This window comes from Pristis pectinata, chromosome 1 (genome assembly GCF_009764475.1).
Source record: "Pristis pectinata isolate sPriPec2 chromosome 1, sPriPec2.1.pri, whole genome shotgun sequence".
Taxonomy (NCBI): domain Eukaryota; kingdom Metazoa; phylum Chordata; class Chondrichthyes; order Rhinopristiformes; family Pristidae; genus Pristis; species Pristis pectinata.
Genome location: NC_067405.1, coordinates 34,545,629 through 34,566,491, shown reverse-complemented (window position 1 = coordinate 34,566,491; position 20,863 = coordinate 34,545,629). Strand labels below are relative to the sequence as shown.

General features: G+C 40.9%; 1 protein-coding gene across 1 annotated transcript in view; it reads left to right on the top strand.

The window, feature by feature from the left end:
- The window catches only part of cers6 (ceramide synthase 6), a 205,482-nt gene that overhangs the window by 125,426 nt on the left and 59,193 nt on the right, over positions 1–20,863 (top strand). Inside the window, exon 5 of the mRNA XM_052027662.1 lies at positions 17,665–17,715. Within this exon, the coding sequence (XP_051883622.1) occupies positions 17,665–17,715 (51 nt within the window). The remainder of the gene's footprint in view (positions 1–17,664; positions 17,716–20,863) is intronic.

Below are 20,863 nucleotides of genomic sequence, written 5' to 3'. Positions count from 1 at the left end.
TACTTAGAGCAGTTATTCCAAAGTAGTAGGGATGTACAGCCAATGCTGCCTCCTCAAAAATCTTCCAAATCCACTGGCAGGAAACACAGGTCAACATCAGCCAACGTTCCCAGCACTGAGGCCTTAACTGCACTTTCTCAGCTTTAATAGACAGGCTACAACTGACACCAGATCTCCAAACAGATGCTCTATTCTGAATTCTGTTATGACACAACATTACCAAGTGGACAGAAAAAAATGTTTCAAGGATGTTCTCAAAATATCCCCAATGAATTCCTGGCCCATGACCACTGAAAATGGAGAATGCATATTTGGGATGACATTGGAACCTTGAGTCCTTTCACTGGAAGAGCAGAGATGGTAGCGTAGCGGTTAGTGTAACGCTATTACAGCACCAGCAACCCAGGTTCAATTCCAGCCGCTGTCTGTAAGGAGTTTGTACGTTCTCCCCGTGTCTGCGTGGGTTTCCTCCGGGTGCTCCGATTTCCTCCCATATTCCAAAGGCGTACAGGTTAGGAAGTTGTGGGCATGCTATGTTGGCGCCAGAAGTGTGGCAACACTTGCGGGCTGTCCCCAGAACACTACGCAAAAAAAGATGCATTTCACTGTGTGTTTCAATGTACATGTGACAAATAAAGATATCTTATCTTGTCAAATGGTGGAAGCATTTTGCCACCTCCAAAACTACTTGCTCAACCACCTATTAAGCACCTCATGCCTCACATGTGACCAAGTCTCCAGGTCCCATATTCACTTCATCAGCCACCTAAGAACCCATAAAACTGAAGCAGAAGCAAGACATCCTTGATCATGAGGGACTGTCTAAAAAGAAGAATAGTGCGAGGATATATTGCATGTGGTTGCAGCACTTGACAATTTGGATGTTTCAGAATTTTATGTAACCATGACCAAATCAAATAGGGATATTTTCTATCTATTTTAAATAAATGGGCATTAGAATGGAAGAAAATCCTTGGGTGTTGTTTATAGATAGTAATATTAATATCTAATATGATAGTTTTATGAATCAATTTTAGTAGAAAGAGTTTATTCCTTATTTCTATATATCTGTGGCATGCTGTGTTATGTAAAGTCCTGTCTCATTAGATTCAACTCCAAACGGCACTGGTGAAGCACCTGAGGCAAAATGTGAATATAATCATTGAGCATCTGGCTTCAGACCTGTCTCTTGATGAGTAATTTCTAGTGACTGTGTTTAATGTATCAATTTAGCTATAAATTGGTGAGTGCAGGTCACATTGTTCTTTTTCCAGAGAGCATTCTGTTCTCCCTCAAAAGGATCCTGCTTTAACCAACCTTAAGGCTAACTTAGACTATACATTTATAGGGAGTTAGACTGGCTGTGTAGCATGGGTTCATGGATGTCCTGCCAAATTTAACAGCATTTAAGATCTGTAACTCGATTTCTCAGGAATAGCTAGTCAGGTTCAAAGGCTTGCTGGCAGATTATTTAGAAAGCCTGTGGCATCAAACCACACTTAGGAAGTGGAGAGTTAGAGGGGGATATAATGTATTGGTGATGGATAGATGTCAGTGGAGTTGGGGGGGTGGGAATGTGATGACAGGCAGAATGATTAGGACCTGGAAACATCGGTTGATCACGAGGGCCGAAATTCAGTGTTGTACAACTGCAGAGAGAGGATAGTAGCAGGATGGTAATCATGGAGAGGTTACCAGGCTTACAAGTTTGAGCTGTCTCCCCTCTTGTTCCACAAGCAGAGCCCAAACGCCTTCATCTGACATCCACAGAGATTCCTGTGCAATATGTCTGAACCAGAGTTAAACTCTAAAACATAAAGTGGGTGACTAATGAGAGTTCCCAACTGCCTACAGCTGCCAATCCGCTCAGCCACACCTTCACCTCCACCTTTGATACCCAGTATTCACTCTAATCCTGGTCATTCTTCCTACTATTCCCCTTGGAAGTGGGTAGCTGAAATCATTACAACTGCACAGATCTTTGGTGAAACCACATCTGGAATATTGCCTGTAGTTTTGGTCTTTGTAACTTAGTAACTATAAACTTGTCTTGAAATCAGTGCAGCATAGATTTCCTATATCGATTCCTGAGATCAGGGAGTTGCCTCATGAGAAGCATCAATCTATACTCAAAGGAGTTTAGAAAAATGAGTGGTAAACATTGAAACATATAAGATTCTAAGAGTGTTTGACAGAATAAATGAGGGGTTGTTTCCTTTGCCTGGAGAGGTATCATCTCAGGTGAACCACTTACTACTGAGAGACAATCAGCAATTGTGAATCTTCAAGACTGAGGTTATAGAATTTTGGCACCAAAGGAATCAAAGGACAAAAAGATTAGATGGGATAGTGGAATTAAGTTAAAGGATCAGCTGTGATTGTACTGAATGGCATTCAAGCCTTAAGAAGCTGTAAGGTCTATTCTTGCTTTTAAATTGTATAGTTTTATACTCTTTGGTTCATCTCTACTCAATGATATCAAGGGATGCAGACTTGAAAGTTTCTGATGGACAGCTTGCTTCAGCCATTCATAATTAGATTTGGTTAAACCTCTGTCAGATCATGTACTCCATTCAAACCTACTCACTGTTCCAGGATATTTATAAACTCTTTTCCTCTCTCTGACCTCCCACCTCCACAACAGGGAGCTCATGTACTTCTGTTCCACTAAAACTGACACCATCCAGTTAGCTGAACCAACCTCTTTCCTGCCTATTCTCTCCCCCCCACCCCCAATTCCAAACCATGCATTAATTAACAATCTTTCATCTCCTAGATTTGGCCTCAATTTTCTTCTCCAATCTTCATTAACGCCTTCCTTACTGTTCATTTTGCACACATTTGTATAGGATTTCCATGTTTGAATCCCATAATCAGGTTTCTGCCCCCCAAAAGTGATGAAATGGCATTTACCAAATTCACAAATGACTGCATGACTGCAATATGCCAAACATCCTTTACAACACATCTGTGACAGTTGACTGCACAATCTTCCAAAGGCGTTCCTCTCCATTATCTATATGGTTGGGAATGACAGTGCCTGGTTCCATTCTTATCTCTTCTTTAAAAACACATCTGGAGACGTCAAGGATATATCCCCAAACCACTCCTTTTTATACCATTAGCAACATCATCTGAAAGCTATCATATTCCACAGATGCATTAACCACAAGCAGTTCTACCTTACTGGCAACCTTTTCAGCTTTCCTCTGTCTCTCATTTGGCATGCTGCTTCCAGTGAAGGATGAGCAAAAATTTTCGTCAATTGAACAATGGGAAGATTGAAGTCATTGGCTCCAATCCCCCGTTCATCAAGTATCCCTTTCCTTGGCCACCATAAGACCATAAGACATAGGAGCAGAATTAGGCCATTCAGCCCTTCACATCTGTTGTGCTATTCGATCATAGCTGATTTAATATTTCCTTTCATCCCCATTCTCCTGCCTTCTCCCTATAACCTTTGACACCCTTACTAATCAAGAACCTATCAACCTCCACTTTAAATATACCAATGACTTAGCCTCCACAGCCGTCTGTGGCAATGAATTCCATAGATTCACCACCCTCTGGCTAAAGAAATTCCTCCTCATCTCTTTTCAAAAGGGACATCATCTTATTCTGAGGCTGTGCCTTCTGGTTCTAGACTCTCCCACTACTGGAAACATCCTCTCCACGTCCACTCTATCCAGGCCTTTCAATATTCAGTAGGTTTCAGTGAGATCCCCCTCATCCTTCTAAACTCCAGTGAGTACAGGCCTAGAGTCATCAAACGCTCCTCATACATTAATCCTTTCATCCCCGGGATCATTCTCTGGACCGTCTCATTTAGAAAATAATCTACGCCTTTATGTCTTCTACCGAAGGGCATGATCATACACTTCCCTACACTGTATTCCATCTATTGGTATTGGTTTATTATTGTCACTTGTACCAAGGTACAGTGAAAAACTTGTCTGCCACTTCTTTGATGCCAACACATCCTTCCTTAGATATGGAGCCCAAAACTGCTCACAATACTCCAAATGTGGTCTGACCAACGCCTTATAAAGCCTCAACATTACATCCTTGCTTTTATATTCTAGTCCTCTCGAAATGAATGCCAACATTGCGTTTGCCTTCCTTACTACTGACTCAACCTGCAAGTTAACCTTTAGGGAATCCTGCACTAGGACTCCCAAGTCCCTTTGCACTTCCGATTTCTGAATTCGCTCCCCGTTTAGAAAATAGTCTATGCCTTTATTTCTTCTACTGAAGTGCATGACCATACACTTCCCTACACTGTATTCCATCTGCCACTTCTTTGCCCGTTCTCCCAACCTGTCCAAGTCCTTCTGCAGACTCCCTGCTTCCTGAACACTACCTGCCCCTCCACCTTTCTTTATATCATCCGCAAACTTGGTCGCAAGGCCATCAATTTTGGACCCAATACCGACTCCCAGCAGGGAACACCACTGGTCACCGTCTGACTGTTTGTAATCTTGGTAATTTGGTTGACTCTGAAATCAACTTCCAAACACATATCCACTCTATCACAATAAGCACTTTTCCAAATGCAGGCTTCAGCAAACCTACTGTCGAAACTCTGAACCAGGCTTTTATCTTCCTACAACCATTATTTCTTGAGCTCATTCAAAACTATGCCGACTGATGACAACCCATTCTCCCATTTTGTTCACAGGCCAGTACTGGCTCCAAGTCCAGCATCTTCTTGATTTTGACATTCTCTTTGTTATTTTGTCATCCCTCCATTGATTTGTCCCTTCTAAGTTCTGAATCATTTGCTATCCCTGTCCTGGTCCACTTCTCACCTCTTACATACACATAACTTTTATTGGTTGCCATATCTTCTGTGCCTAGGCCCTAAGCCTTGGAATATTTCTTCTACACTATTTCACCTGCCTCTGTTGTACCTTAAAACCTGCCTTTCTAGCCTAATTTTAGATCATCTGTCAAATATCTCCTTACGTAGCTTGTTTGGTAACTTCCCATTGGGATGCCTTACTATGTTAAAGGTACTATAATCAAGCTAGTTGTTGTTCATGGGCTGATTTCTCAGTTTTGAAATTTAACCTTTGCTCTGCCTTTCCTGGGTATTGAAATTGCCTGCTACGTGTTTTCTTTCTTGTTCCAATATTCTTGTAGCACAACTTTGTAAAGCTGATTAAAAGCTAAGAAAAACATTGTTTGAACAAAGACATTAATAGAAGAATAGAAAGCATTGAATCTGCTCAAAAGCATTGAGATAAAGAAAATGTAGTTCTTTATAGTGAGGCATTAGGGCTTGATATCTGTGTGAGAATTGACAGGTAAAAAAGTATTGACCTTTCTGCATATCCCACAACATCATTTCACTTGCAGTAGTCTAGACGTGCAGTACTCGGGAGCCAATGGCTAATGCAACACACACATATAATGAACCTGTATTCCCTAAGTGCATGTTCAAATTCAATTATATTAAACTGCTGATGCAGACTCTACCTTGAGAAATTGTGTGAAGTTAGATAAACCATTCAACTCAGAATTGGCAACGGTTTTGAATGCTGTTCTCCATGAGATAAAAGGAAAACATTTAACATTTTTTACCATTGTTTCTGTCAGTGAATTACGCTGTTGCTCTTTCTATTTGTATTCTGTAATGTCAGTGAATACTAACCAGTGATACCAGTGACAGTGAATACTGTCAATGCTTAATCATATGTGTACTCCGTGTAAAATTTAGTGGGATAGAAATTTTATTGCACCTAGTGTTAGATATGAATTTGCACCCAAACTGAAGGACCCGAACCAACTGTTGTGATTTTACAATTCATCCAGTTGAAGAAAATACAAATCATGCTGTTTTTCCAAAGTTAAGCCCTGAGCAGTAGAGATGAAGAAGCAACATTGAAAACCTGCTGAAGATACTGTGGAGTAAGCAGAGTTCCCCTTCTCTACCCTGCTTCACAATAACATGCCACTTCTTAAAATTTTCCTTTTATTGCCAGCCACCACTGAAGATGCCACCGGCTACTGAGATACCTGGGATGGTACAGGCCTGACCTCGTATCCTAATATCCCTGATTCTCGGCAGAGGCCTGAAACAGCCCCTCATATACATATACAAATGGCCCAGCATTGAACGCTTGAAAGGTAGCCTGACCAAATATTGACCCTGAACTGCTGCCCAATGTACACATGCAAGACGGGAGTGGTAAGGTCCAACATCTACCCAGCTGCAAACATAAGTATCTTGGAAACAGATTTATGTTCTAATCACAGTGGCATTTCAGCTGTGTGTATTAAGACCAAGGAAATGACACTCTGGGGTACATGGAAGCTTCAACATCAAGGCATATCATGACCTGAGCCTAAAAAACACATCCATTCCATTGTACTGAAAGAATCAATAAGCTATTTCAGTAAATGTCAGGATAGGATAGGTTTCTGTACTAGTATGCTATTAACTTTAATTATCACCATTTGCAGTATTTTTGCAACTGATTGATGGACAGATATCTGTTTATCTTTACCTCTGAACATTTGGATTTGGATCATGGATGATATATCTGAAAAATTTTAACTTTTGGAACTTCAGATTGATAGTCGTTTAAAAAGATAAATCTCTGGTTAAAATAAAACTAATATTTTCAAATATAAGCACAAAGCTGGAACTTTTTCTATTAAGTCTTATGATGAAACTATCAAGGTCAGACTTCCCTTCTTTAAGTTGTCCCATAAGAACCAACTTTTTAGCCCAGGTTTGAACACCTGTCAATCTCCTTATATGGTATAATGTCATGTTTTCCTTAGAAACTTTCTTTTGGGATGTCTAAATATGTCAAAGGCATGAAGTTAATGCAAGTTGTTATTAATGTGCCAAGTTTCTCAGTTTTAAAATGTAATGTTTGCCCCTGGAGGGGGAGGGGTTTTAAAATTTCTCCCAATGTATTTTTTCATTCTCCAAAACCTTTGCAACAAAACTTTGTAAAGATAGTTAAAAGTGAGGAAGGGCATTGTTTGAAAAAGGTATTAGTAATAGAAAGCATTGAATACTTTACAAAGCATTGAGACACTAAAATGTGTGTCCTTTATCATGAAGCATTAGGACTGGTTGTGAGTGTAAGAATTGAAGACCTTGACAAGTTCAGGGGCATAAACCTTGTAAGTTTATTTCCCTCAATCTCACTTAATCTCCACTTGCAGTAGTCTAGGCATGTGGTATTCAGGAGCCAATGGGCAATGCAACAGACATAGTGAAGCCACGCACATTCAAGTTTAGCTGTGATGTCAGCTCTATCTTAAGAAATTGGGTGTTAAGTAAATCATTCCAATAAGAATAGATAACTGCTTCATTCTTTGATTAGACTGCTATTCTGCATAGGATAAAAACGCATTTAACAATTTAAACATTCTTTCTGTCAGAGTTAGATTGCAGGATTTTATCTTTGCATCCAGCAAAACCTGGAACCTGAGATTGCTAACAGTTTAAAACAAAAAAATTCCAGTTAACTTAAAACATATTTTTCAAAGAAAAAAATCATGAACTGTACTTTTGTTCTCTTTCCATGAATTGAAGAATACATCCAGAACAGATCTTGACATTGAATTGTTTATTTTTTTTCTATAGTATTTTCCTTATTTTTCTTGTTCTCCAATTTGTTTCACATTGCAGGTGCATATGACATCAGATGTTAATATTGTTTCAGATTGAATTGAGGACATTGGCAGGGTGTAACTCAAGGGCAGTAGTTTAATTTTTTTTTTAAAGGCCATGAGAACGCAACTGACAGCTAAAAGTACACGGTTATGTCTCCTGCATATTGAGCGGAGGAGCTTCAGCTGATTCATCTAGCAGCTGAATTAATAGTCCATACACATACTCAAAGATGGTTTTAAGACCAAACAAAATAACGTAATTATCCTGGCTTTGTTACAAAATAAATTTGTAAAACAGGTTTAATGCAGAAATGATGTGCAGTCTTTCCTTTCATATTCAAATAGAAGCTTTTTGTTTGAAAGCCTTGACCATCACATTTCATAATATATTTGATGTTTTTATTTTACTGGAATCACTTAGATTCCCAATTGATAAAATAAAATGAATTTAAACTGCTTAAATACCAGATTTTAATGCATGGAGTTATAATAGTTGGAGCCTTTAATATCAAGGTGTGATTATAGTATATATCTCTCTTACAAATTTTACTCCACTGATCATCTAATTTCCTAGGGACATTGATTCATTAAGTTTGTACAACTTTGTAAAGTTTCCATCATTCATCACAGAATACCTTTGCATTGACACATTATCTAACCAGTGTTACTTTGCACCTCTCATCCTGATCAGCAGTATATACTACGCATCCAAGAAGTTAAAAAACACCATCCTGACCCAGACCCCCGAAAAGTCTTCTTTGCTTTGTAAAAGCACTAGTAACATACAACAGCTTTATCCCCTGATTACTGCATACTGATTCACTGTGCAGCAGAATCAAAGCATGAAAGCTGCCACATTTTTGTAGTCATAATGCTGGAGTTCTATCTGAGTAAACTGCACAGCAAAATGGAGATTCTTGCTCAGTGAGGACTGCCGTATTCAGGTGTTGACTTCTGGTGATACCTAGAGCTGGGAGGAAAAGTCCTAGTTCATTGCAACAATTCAATACTACCATATTTCACGAATGAACAGGATTTGTCTGTTAAACATTAACAATGCCCTGGTGTATTACAGACCTGGAATCATAGAATCATAATGGTATGGAAGGAAGTACCAAGGGGTTCATGCTAGCCCTCTAAAAGCAGTCTGGCTTGAGTGTAATACTACCAAGTCTATCCGAGAGAGATGAGATAGTTCTGAGTTTGCATTGCCATGGACCTGACAGTACAGGAGAGCTGAATCAGGGCATGGTTAATTCACCATATCAACTCATTAATCCAATATTTTAACTGAAAAAGAATATTTGAAGAAAAAAAAATCTTGTTGCATTGTAACCTGATGTCATTTGGCTAGTTATGCTAAAAATTGTAAATTCAATTAGGTCTCAGCTGAGAATCAGTTTGAAGGCCTTTAACTAGATTTCAACCAATTCATCCATCAGCAGATTTTAATGAACGTTCACATAAAGTGCAATAGTCCAATTAAAATTAGACAACATTAGAGATGTCACGATTCAGTTGGTGATGCTGTGGTTTCTATGGGGATCAACATGTTTTAGTTCAGATGGAACTGATGAGAATCAAAACACACATTTATTTACTTTGTAAAGTGGATGTTGAAATGATACAAAGTCTGTCCAGATCAATGTTTTTGTTGGCCTTAGTCATATGATCAAATTTAAATTCGCCATCAATAAATTCGCCAATGACACCACTGTTGTTGGCAGAATCTCAGATGGCGATGAGGAGGCGTACAGGAGTGAGAGAGATCAGCTGGTTGAGTGGTGTTGCAACAACAACCTCACACTCAACGTCGGCAAGACTAAGGAACTGATTGTGGACTTCAGGAAGGGGAAGTTGGGAGAACATACACCAGTCCTCATTGAGGGGTCAGCGGTGGAAAGGGTGAGCAGCTTCAAGTTCCTGGGCTTCAACATCTCAGAGGATCTATCTTGGGCACAAAAAATTGATGCAATCATAAAGAAGGCATGCCAGTGGCTCTACTTGATTAGGAGTTTGAGGAGATTTGGTTTGTCACCAAGACTCTTGCAAATTTCTACAGATGTATGGTGGAGAGCATTCTGACTGGTTACATCACCATTGGTATGGAGGATCCAATGTGCAGGATTGAAAGTGGGTGCAAACGGTTGTAGACTCAAACAGCTCCATCATGGGCACAACCTTCCCCACCATTGAGGATATCCAAGAGTTGGTGCCTCGAGAAGTTGGCATCCACTATTAAGGACCTTACCACCCGGGACATGTCCTCTTCACGTTTCTACCATCAGGGAGGAGGTACAGGAGCCTGAAGACCCATATTCAATGTTTCAGGAACAGCTTCTTCCCCTCCACCATCATATTTCTGAACGGTCCATGAACACTACCTGGTTATTCCTCCTTTGCACTATTTATTTATTTTTGTAACTTATAGTAATTTTTAATGTCTTCATGTCTTGCACTGTACTGCTGCCACAAAACAACAAATTTCACGACATATGTCATTGATAATAAACCTGATTCTGATTTAGCTTGAGATAACTTCAATGCCAAAACATTATGCTGCAATATTTTCTCTTGTCTTTAGATCTTAATCTATTATATCATAGATAAAGACTACAGCACCATCTCTAATATTTCCATTTGTAGTAATTTGCCCACCAGCTTTTAAGTATATTTGCAAACACCAATGAACTGATCACTAAGACTTTATTGGCAAAAAGAGGTTTCCATTATCCAAGGTTCATTTCACCCAAGCAACATCATAGCTGCCTTAAAAGCAAGGAAACATGGCTTAGATTGCAGAAATGGGCATAGATTAACAGTAAGGACTGATGTGAGATTTTTCAAAATTCGAACTTAAGGAAGAGTTGTTTTTTTTAATTCTTAAACAGTCAAAAAGAGGTCAAATATAGATATAAAATATGTCAAGTTATGAAATATGCATATTCTGCTTTTAGAAATGGCAACAGTAATAACCAGAGTTCAATATTGTTCCATCTTCTTAAGTCCTTTGTCATAACTTGACCTGTGGAGTCATTGGAGCAACTGGATTGAGGAATGCTTCATGTCCTTAACTTAGCACATAACATTGTGTATTTGCATGTTGTCACAGCATGATCTTGAGTTATTGAACTTGTGGTTTTAACACAATTAAATAAATGGCCAAGAAAATCTTTTTTGGGCTGAATAATTGGGCAGAAGCAATTTGTATACGATTTTTACCATCAGGACATTTCTGCTGAGCACCTTATGTACTTCTTGAATTTTCCTGTTATCTGCCTGGCCAGTCCTGATGACCATGAGGGCCAGTGGCACCGCATTACCCAGCCAGTAGTTTTACACTCCTGGCACACTATGCAAAACGGGCTGGGATGTATAAATTAATGGATCACCAGGATGAGATGATGGGGAGAGGCACCACAGTGTATGGAGTGCTTGACTGGCATTTTTTGAAGCTGCAAAGCTATTTAGTTTTATGTTTATTGTTTGCCATTCCACCTGAAAGCACTGCATCGCAAAGGCAAATAGCAGACATAGAACTATCAACAGAATGTCTTTTATTAACTCTCAATTAACAGTACAGCAATGTTTCAAATCATCATGTATATTCAGTTCTTAAAAGTACATTTACACATATCTGAGGTTTTGGCTCAAGAGGCTTCAGTGAGAGGAGATGGAGGCTAAGGTAAGTTCCTTCCTTCCTTCCTTCCTTGCTTCCTTCCTTCATTCTTTCCTTCCTTCCTTCCTTTCTTTCTTTGATTTTTCCTTTAGTGCCAGGCTAGAGTAGTTAGAATGGCTCCAGGGTCAGTGGTGTGTTCATCTTGTGAGATGTGGGAGTTCTGGGAGACCTCCAGCCTCCCTGATAGTTATATCTGCATGAGGTGCATCCAGCTGCAGCTCCTTACAGACTGTGTTAGTGAACTTCAGCTCTTATGGGAGAATGAGGAGTTCATTGATAAGATCTACAGGGACACAGTCACTCCTAAGCTGCAGGAGGCAGGTAGCTGGGTAACTGTTAGGAGAAGGAAGGAGAATAGGCAGGTAGTGCAGAGTACCCCTGTGGCCATTCCCCTGAATAACGGGTATACTGCTTTGGATACTGTTTGGGAGGGATGACCTACCAGGGGAAAGCCATAGTGACCAGGTCTCTGGCACTGATCCTGGTTGTGTGGCGCAGAAGGGAAGGGGGGAGAAGAGGAGAGCTGTAGTGATAGGGGATTCCATAGTAAGGGGGCAGACAAGAGATTCTGTGGATGTGAAATAGACTCCCAGATGATATGTTGCCTCCCTGGTGCCAGGGTCAGGGATGTCTCAAATTGGGTCCACAGCATTCTGAAGGGGGAGGGTGAACAGCCAGAAATTGTGCTGCATATTGGTACCGATGATGTAGGTAGTAAAAGAGATGAGGTCCTGAAGAGGGTATATTGGGAGCTAGGTAGAAAGCTGAAAAGCAGGACCTCTAGGGTAGTAACCTCTGGATTGTTGCCTGTGCCACACGCCAGTGAGGGTAAGAATATGTTGATTTGGCAGATGAATGCGTGGCTGAGGAGTTGGTGCAGGGGGCAGGTTTCCAGATTTGTGGATCATTGGGATCTCTTCTGGGGAGTGTACGACCTGTATAAAAGGGACGGGTTACACCTGAACTGGAGGGGGACCAATATCCTTGCGGGAAGGTTTGCTAGAGCTGTTGGGGAGGGTTTAAACAAGTTTGGTGGGGTATGGGAACCCGAGTGATGGGTCAGGGGTTGGTGCATTTAGTGTACAAGTAGATGCAGCATGTAGAAGACTGAGGAAGGATAGGCAGTTGAAAGGGCAAAATTGCAGTCAGTTGGATGGGCTGAAGTGTCTACTTTAATGCGAGAAGTATCAGGAACAAGGGTGATGAACTTGGAGCATGGTAAGTACATGGAACTACGATGTGGTGGTCATTACAGAGACTTGGCTGTCGTAAGGGCAAGAATGGCTGCTGGATATTCCAGGGTTTAGACGTTTCAACAGGGACAGAGGTAAAAGAGACGAAGGAGTGGCTTTGCTGATCAGGGTCAGTATCACAGCTCTGGAAAGGGAGGACGTCCTGGAGGGATCAGCTACTGAGTCAGTGTGGGTGGAAGTCAGAAACCGGAAGGGAGCGATCACTCTAGTGGGAGTATTCTACAGACCCCTCAATAGCAGCAGAGACACTGAGGAACAGATCGGGAAGCAGATTTTGGAAAGGTGCAAAAATAACAGGGTTGTTATCATGGATGATTTCAACATCCCTAATATTAATTTGGCAACTCCTTAGTGCAAAATGTTTGGATGGGGCAGAGTTTGTTAGGAGTGTCCAGGAAGGATTCCTGACACAGTAGGTGGACAGGCCAACCAGAGGAGAGGCCATACTGCACCTGGTACTAGGCAATGTGCCTGATCAGGCTTCAGATCTCTTGGTAGGAGACCATTTTGGAGACAGTGACCATAACACCTTGACCTTACCATAGCCTTGGAGAGGGAGAGGAGCAGACGATATGGGCAAGTATTTAATTGGGGGAGGGGGAATTATGATGCTATTAAGCAGGAACTTGGGAGCGTAAACTGGGAACAGATGTTCTTGGGGAAGTGCACAAGGTTGCCACGCAGGTTGATAGGGTTGTTAAGGAGGCATATGGTGTGTTGGCCTTTATTAGTTGGGGTATTGAGTTCAAGAGCCACAAAGTAATGTTGCAGTTCTATTAAACTCTGGTTAGATCACACTTGGAGTATTGCGTTCAGTTCTGGTCACCTCATGTGGAAGCTTTAGAGAGGGTGCAGAGGAGATTTACCAGGATGCTGCCTGGATTAGAGAGCATGTCTTATGAGGATAGGTTGAGCGAGCTGGGGCTTTTCTCTTTGGAGAGAAGGAGGATGAGAGGTGACTTGATAGAGGTGCACAAGATGATAAGAGGCGTAGAGCAGGTGGGCAGTCAGACTTTTTCCCAGGGCAAAAATGATTAACACAAGGAGACATAATTTAGGGTGATTGGAGGAAGGTATGGGGGGGATGTCAGAGGTAAGTTTTTTGCACATAGAGTGGTGGGTGCATGGAACGCACTGCCGGCAGAGGTGGTGGAGTCAGATAGGCACGTGAATGATAGAAAAATGGAGGGCTATGTTGGAGGGAAGGGTCAGATACATCTTCGAGCAGGATAAGATGTTGGCACAACGTCATGGGCTGAAGGGCCTGTACTGTGCATGTTCTATGTTCTATATAGGCAGCATTCACAAGAAAAGCGTCAATTAAACATAAATTATACACAATTTTTACAAGAAAGAACACAATTAGAACAAAAAACACAAGGTCCATTTTGATGCAAAGTCAGTTAGTTACTTGCATTAATATATAATTATATTATGAATTCACCTTTTCTCTTGGTCTCTTTATTCACTGAATTCTTCACTAAGCTGCATTGTTACCTCTGAAGTGCTCGCTTCAGGCATTACCTACTCCAATGGATCACTTCGCTTGGAGGTCTTGTTATAATTGCCTTTGCAATTGTGAATACATTGTTTTACATTCTATTGACCAGCATCATCCTGTTACCTGTTTATCCAAACTTTTCACTTCATACAAAGGCTAATAACTTTTATCAATGACTACAGTAACTACAGCTATACGTTGTATTTGATACTTTACTGGATATCATGAACTCAGTCACAACAATCTCTACTTTTATTCTTCCTAAAGGGCTCCATTTTTGTTCCTCAACTTTCACAGTATCTTGCATCCTGACTTACACTCTGACATCCAGGAGCAGAACAGTGGGACAACTAGTAGAGCTACTGCCTCACAGCTTCGGCAACCCGTGTTCAATGCTGACCTCCGGAGTTGTCTGTGCAGGGTTTGCACGTTCTCCCTATGACTGCATAGGTTTCCTCTGGGTGCTCCAGTTTCCTCCCACATCCCAAAGATGTGTAGGTTGGTAGGTTCATTGGCCACTAAGTTGCCCCTAGTGTGTAGGTTAGTAGTAGAATCTGGGGGGCAGTTGATGAGAATATGTGGAGTATAAAATGGGATTAGTGTACGAATCATGTAAATGGAAGGTTTATGGCTGACATGGACTTAAGTGGGCCAAATGTCCTGTTTTCAGCTGTATGACTCTATAAATCTATGAATCTATGCTGTAGGTACTAGACCATTCTTCTTTCCTGTTGTCCCTTTGGAAGTTACAGTCATCTTCTCTGAGGTTCGCCAAGATCTCCAAAATCTCAGCTCTGCTAACAGTATTTTTTGTCTGATTTACCTCACTCTGGATACACTGTATTGGGATGATGTTGGTAAGTCCATTCTGTCTATGACATCTCACACATGATCTTCAAAACTTTTGAAATATCTTCACATTGCAACGTAATCTTCTGCTGAAGTATTGAACTCACTTTGCACCTATGACAGAACCCTTGTGCTGAGACCTTTGCTTCTCGTCTTTTGTACTGCTATTGTCCTGAAACTTCTACGAACTGATTTCCTTGTACATTCAAATAAACCAGTGACCCCCTTCTCTGAACAGCTTTTCTTCATGGTAAGCAAATAGTCCCATTGTTCTGGGATGGCCAAGATATTGTCCAAGAGATACGTTTCACTAGAGATATTCATAATGGACAATCTTTCACTCATCCCGCACTCAGAACATCCTTCTCTCACCTTGGTCTAATTGTCTGACTAGCTTATTACTTTGCTGGTCTGTTTCTCAACCTCTGATTACTTCCATTGGCGTTTCTGTAATTGCCAACTTCTTCCCCCGTATATGAAAATCAAAAGGACTGCAAATACTGGAAATTTTAAATAAAAACATAAAAATGTTTGAAAAACTCAGCAGGTCAGGCAGCGTCTGTGGAAAGAAAAACAGTCAATGTTTCAGTTCTGAGACCTTGCATCAGGAAGAAGGGTCTTTGACCTGAAACGTTAACTGTTTCTTATTTCAAAGATGGTGCCTGACTTGCTGAGTGTTTCCAGTGTTTTCTGTTTTTAATTCCCATATAACAGGCCTTGATGTTTAATTCTCGGCCTTTACTAGAATTTGAACATTTCAGTTCCTTCTGAGTGCTATTCATTTCTGGTTTAGGCACTGTATAGTAACATTAGCCCATTGTACTACCTCTTAAATCTCATTCATTCATGGCACATTTAATACTACTGAACAGGGATGACCATCTGGGCAAATGTGGTAGTTCATAGCTAAGCCAGTAGATGGGGTCTGGTACAGCATGGAAGCATTCTGCTTTAAGGGAAGATGTTGAAATATTAATTGCACCCTTTGGGATCTGATTACGAAAATAAATCATAGAAATCCCTACAACCAGGCTATCGGAAGGACTGTGGCATTATAAGATGACGACAAAAAACTAAAAACAAATGGATTTTAGCAGAAAAAATTAGACACGTGATATGAATAAATGGTACAATTTTCAGGTGATTGCCGACAGACCTAGTACATAAAGCTTCAAAAGTGACAGGACAAGTTGAGAAAGGTGTTAGAAAAGTATGAGAACATTGTCTTTATTAATAGAGAGAGAGTGCAAAAGCAAGGAAATCGTGCTAAACCATTGTTAAATATTTGTTCGTCATAAGCTGGAGTACTGTGTTCAATTCTGGGTGCCATACTTTAGGAAGGATCCTGAATCAATCAGGAAAGATTTATTAAAATCAATTTAAGAATAAGGGATTTCATTTGTTTGAAGAGTTTTTCACTTAAAGCAAAAAAATGTTAAGTTCTTTCTTGATTAGTCATGATTAGTTTTGACAGAATCATGATTAGTTTTGTCATTCTGTAATTGCACGATAAGTATGGAAATTCATTTCTTCTTCTTCTTATCTTGTGCTTTTAAATCCATATGTGAAATGTTTTTAGAAAATATGGATTCTCTCTCCTCCTGACACCAAGACATTCCACTCCCATTCCAAGGGTGTGCCCATTCTCTGCACTGCCATCATTTTTCTATACTTTTCCTGTTCTTCTGGCTGCTACTAAATACCTTTGCTCTTATTCTTATTCCCGTTCCAACCCCATATTTCATATTCCAACCTCTCCAGGTATGAGACAATCAGATTTACAGCACCTACTTCCTCATACAATCTTTAAACAAGCCAAACACTCAACTAAATGAAGTTAGATATACTGTAAATGGTGCAAGCAGTTTCTCTTATCTATGGAGCATGTGCTTGACCACTCACAGAATAAACTTAATTGTCTTTTAGTTTAATAATTAACAGGAAGCAGACACCTGTTGGAGCCTGTAAATGGGAAATCAAAATAACTTTCTCAATCAGCATATCATGGAGCAACAAATAGGGAAAAGGACTCGTGCAAAGGAAGGTAATGACAGGAAGTTAGAGGAATGGGAACTATCCCACCACCCCAACAACTATACCGTAGATTTGTGCCAGTAATATCTTTAGTGATTATGCACGGTAGCATAGTGGTTAGCACAATGCTTTACAGCGCCAGCGACCCGGGTTCAATTCCGGCCACTGTCAGTAAGGAGTTTGTACGTTCTCCCCGTGTCTGTGTGGGTTTCCTCCGGGTGCTCTGGTTTCCTCCCACATTCCAAAGATGTACGGGTTAGGAAGTTATGGGCATGCTACGTTGGCGCCGGAAGCGTGGCGACACTTGTGGGCTGCCCCCCCCCCCCCCCAAAATCACTATGCAAAAGATGTATTTTAAATTTTTAAATTTTATTTACAGCGTGGTAACAGGCCCTTCTGGCCCAACAAGTCCGCGCCGCCCATATTTTAAGCCCGAATTAACTTACCCGTACGTCTTTGGAATGTGGGAGGAAACCGGAGCTCCCGGAGGAAACCCACGCAGACACGGGAGAATGTACAAACTCCTTATGGACAGCGACGTGAATTGAACCCCGATCGCTGGCGTTGTATAGCGTCGTGCTAACCACTACACTACCGTGCCGCCACCTTGTGTGTTTCGATGTACATGTGACTAATAAAGATCTTATATATTCACATTCAGTTTGACAAAGCTTTGGTATTGTTTCTTAAAATTTGTTCTGTTTCTTATGTAGGTTCCCTGGCTTTGGGAAACAAGACAGTGTTGGTACAGCTATCCCTACCAGGTAATATCTGTTTTTAACATTTTATCAGATTTTCAGCATCTGCAATATTTTATTCTTTTTGTGTGAGGCAATGCAATATGTACCTTCCTCTGTATTGTTACATTGGCTCGTTGAGATGTGGTGTTGTAATAAGTAAGGTTTTCCACAGGTTTTCTGCATTATGTACAAACTATACTGTTTTTATTTAAACATAACAGTGCCTGGAAACTCATCCCTATAGTTAGTACTAAATGTGCCATATAGTGACAGTGTTATAGTCTGCTGCCAAAAACAGATCTACAAGCATCTGAGCTGAAGAATAGATGGAGGAAAGAGTGCAGGAGATAAAGACAAAGTTCTTGTATGCTTTTCTAACACCTCTCTCAACTTGTCCTGCCACTTTTGAAGATTTCTGCACGCTAGGTCTATCTGCAATCACATGAAAAGCTGATAACCATGACATGTGCGGATTTGTCAGCACTGTCAAGACCATATCTTGGATAAAAATTCAAGGACCTAGCCAGAGCCGAGCACAGAGGAAAGCTTACCATAGATAGAGAGGCAGATCAAAGATCTCCCAGGTCAAGACTCTATTTTTGATGCAAGTGTCCTTGATTCCATCCCACAGCACCTGACATGGTGCAATCTCAGTGCTTCCCCAGGCAAGTGGCAGGGAAGACTATGCAGTAGCTAAAAAAGGAAAACACGTGTGGAGCAGACAAAATTTCTGCTGACATACCAAAATATGAAGGAGATATACTTCTGGCATGAATTTGTGACCTTAGTTACCTCACCGGGGAACAGTGTAGTATAGCAGGGGATCTCAGAGGCCTTATTTGTGACTATCTTGAAGAAAGGAGACATGTCTGGTTACAATTATTGTGGAGGGTGCCCCAGGCAAAGTCATAGCAACAATGTTCCTCAACCAATTTCTCCTGGTGCCCAAGGAGTTAATTCCAAATTTGCAGCCCAGAGTTTGTCCATTAAGAGACAGTGAATATTAACCATTTGACAAATCCAAGAAAAATGTACAGAGTCACATAGGGCCTATTTCAACCTCAAATGTCTTTGAGTTCATTAATGGAGAGAGATAATGGAGAATCTTTGATTTTTGATCACCCGCAGAAACTCAAGATCCTAACCATATTTCATCACCTCCACTCCAGAATCAAGAGCACCTCATAGATTTACAACACACAGATAAAGGCAACAGCATCTCCCAAACCCATAACCATCATTATCACTGGGTCTAATTCCTAGAACCCCCTGTCCAACTATGTGAATACCTTCACCAGAAGGACCTCTGTTCAAGTATCTGCCTTACCACCACCTTCTCAAGTGGAATTTAGGGATAGGCAATGAATGCTGCCCTTGCCAGCAATGCCCATATTCCAAAAGTGAAATAAATTGAAGCAAAGTTATCATTTTCTCCTCCACTCAAGCATGCAAGATGATGTGCCTTATGTTAAACAGCTAGAGAATAAAAGTCCTCTACTAACCAACCCCTGCTGCACAACACTGCCCTGATAATCATGAGACTATAGAAACTGTGGATCATTTCCCATATTTTGGGGATCAAGTCCCACCAAACGTCAATGAGGTAATTCACTACCATGTCCGGTGTACCAGACATTACACAACAGACTGAGATAAAAGGGCACTTTGAGATTGAAACTTCAATTAAGTATCAAATTCACGGTCTACTGGGCAATGGTGGACTCTACCCTCCTGAATCCTTCAGGTATGTGGATAGCTCACAGTAAGCTTCTCAGTTGGAGGAATATCACTAATACTGTCTGCACAGAATCCTCCAAATCCATGCCAAGTTATGTGGGCCAGTGTCAACAACTTCTCCCAGGTCAACATCCTCAAGGCTCTGATCACGCTTAACCTGCTCTGATGGACAGGCCACATCACAGGCATGCCTGACACCAGAGTCCCAAAACAAGCAGGACATTTCCAGGTGGATCCAGAAAGCACTTCAAGGACATTCTCAAAGTCTTCTTGAAGAAAGGTAATATCTTCAATGTCTCTTGGGAATCCCTGGCCTATGACTACTTAAAATGGAAATGGAGCGTCGGAAAGTACCGAGGAAATCAAGTCCCTACAGTGGGAGCACAAGGAGACTAAGGGCAAGCAGCAGAGAAGCACAGAACCTTTCAAACTACCCATGCATCTGCTCCATCAACCACCATCTGCCCGACATGGGTTGGAGTTTAGAGATCCTCTCTAGGACTCTTCAGCTACCTCAGAACCCACAGGAGTAGCAGCAAGTCATCCTCCACCCCAGGGTCTGCCTTAGAGAAACAAGACTCTGCCTCCAAAATTCATTTTATTGATTTCAATGAAATATATTTCATTGGAAGGGTACAATGCAGTGACATTGACCAGGGATAACTTTCTAGGCAAGATGTTTAACAATGATAGGATTGAAAACCCTATTACTATAAATGTGCCTGTTATTGTTGTCATTAGGTAACTGAAACTCATTTCATTAGTGCCAATAGGCAATTAAGGATCAGGTTTCAGAATCAAGGAGCACACATTGAGACTCAGTTGCTGAGAAATACATTGGATAACTGCCTGGAGGTAAACTGGTATATTGCCTCAGTTTCATTAAGAGATTAGCAAAGAGGGAATTATAGTTGTAGAAGTAATATATGGCTGTGTTTAACATGAATGCCTAACCCTAACCCCCTCAAAAATTGTGAAATTGGCAAAAATCCAGTGTAAAATAGTGTTAGAGTGGTTTACACTCAGAATGGCGACCTGGACAAGTCACGATGGGGACAGGATCAATAACATGTAGTTCCTGAAACAGTGACAGAAAGACATCAGCTCTTAAAGGACACACTTCAACAGCACACACTATCTCTGTTATGGAAGAGAGAGAGGCTGCAGGAGAGGGAGAAAATGTTATAATTCTCTAACTGGGATAATGAGGTCTTATAACATGCCAGGAGGGATGTCTTGTGTGCTGGGGGAGAGGCTACAGACCTATAAGGGTCACATTCAAAAGAGCTTGGTGGGAGATGGCTGAAATGTGAATCCCTGCAACGGAGCAATGCTGCAAGAAATTTTGTGACCTTAACAAAGTATGTCATGGTGAGGTGCACACACTACAAACGATGTGTTACACAGACATACTCATCATATTATTAATATGCAC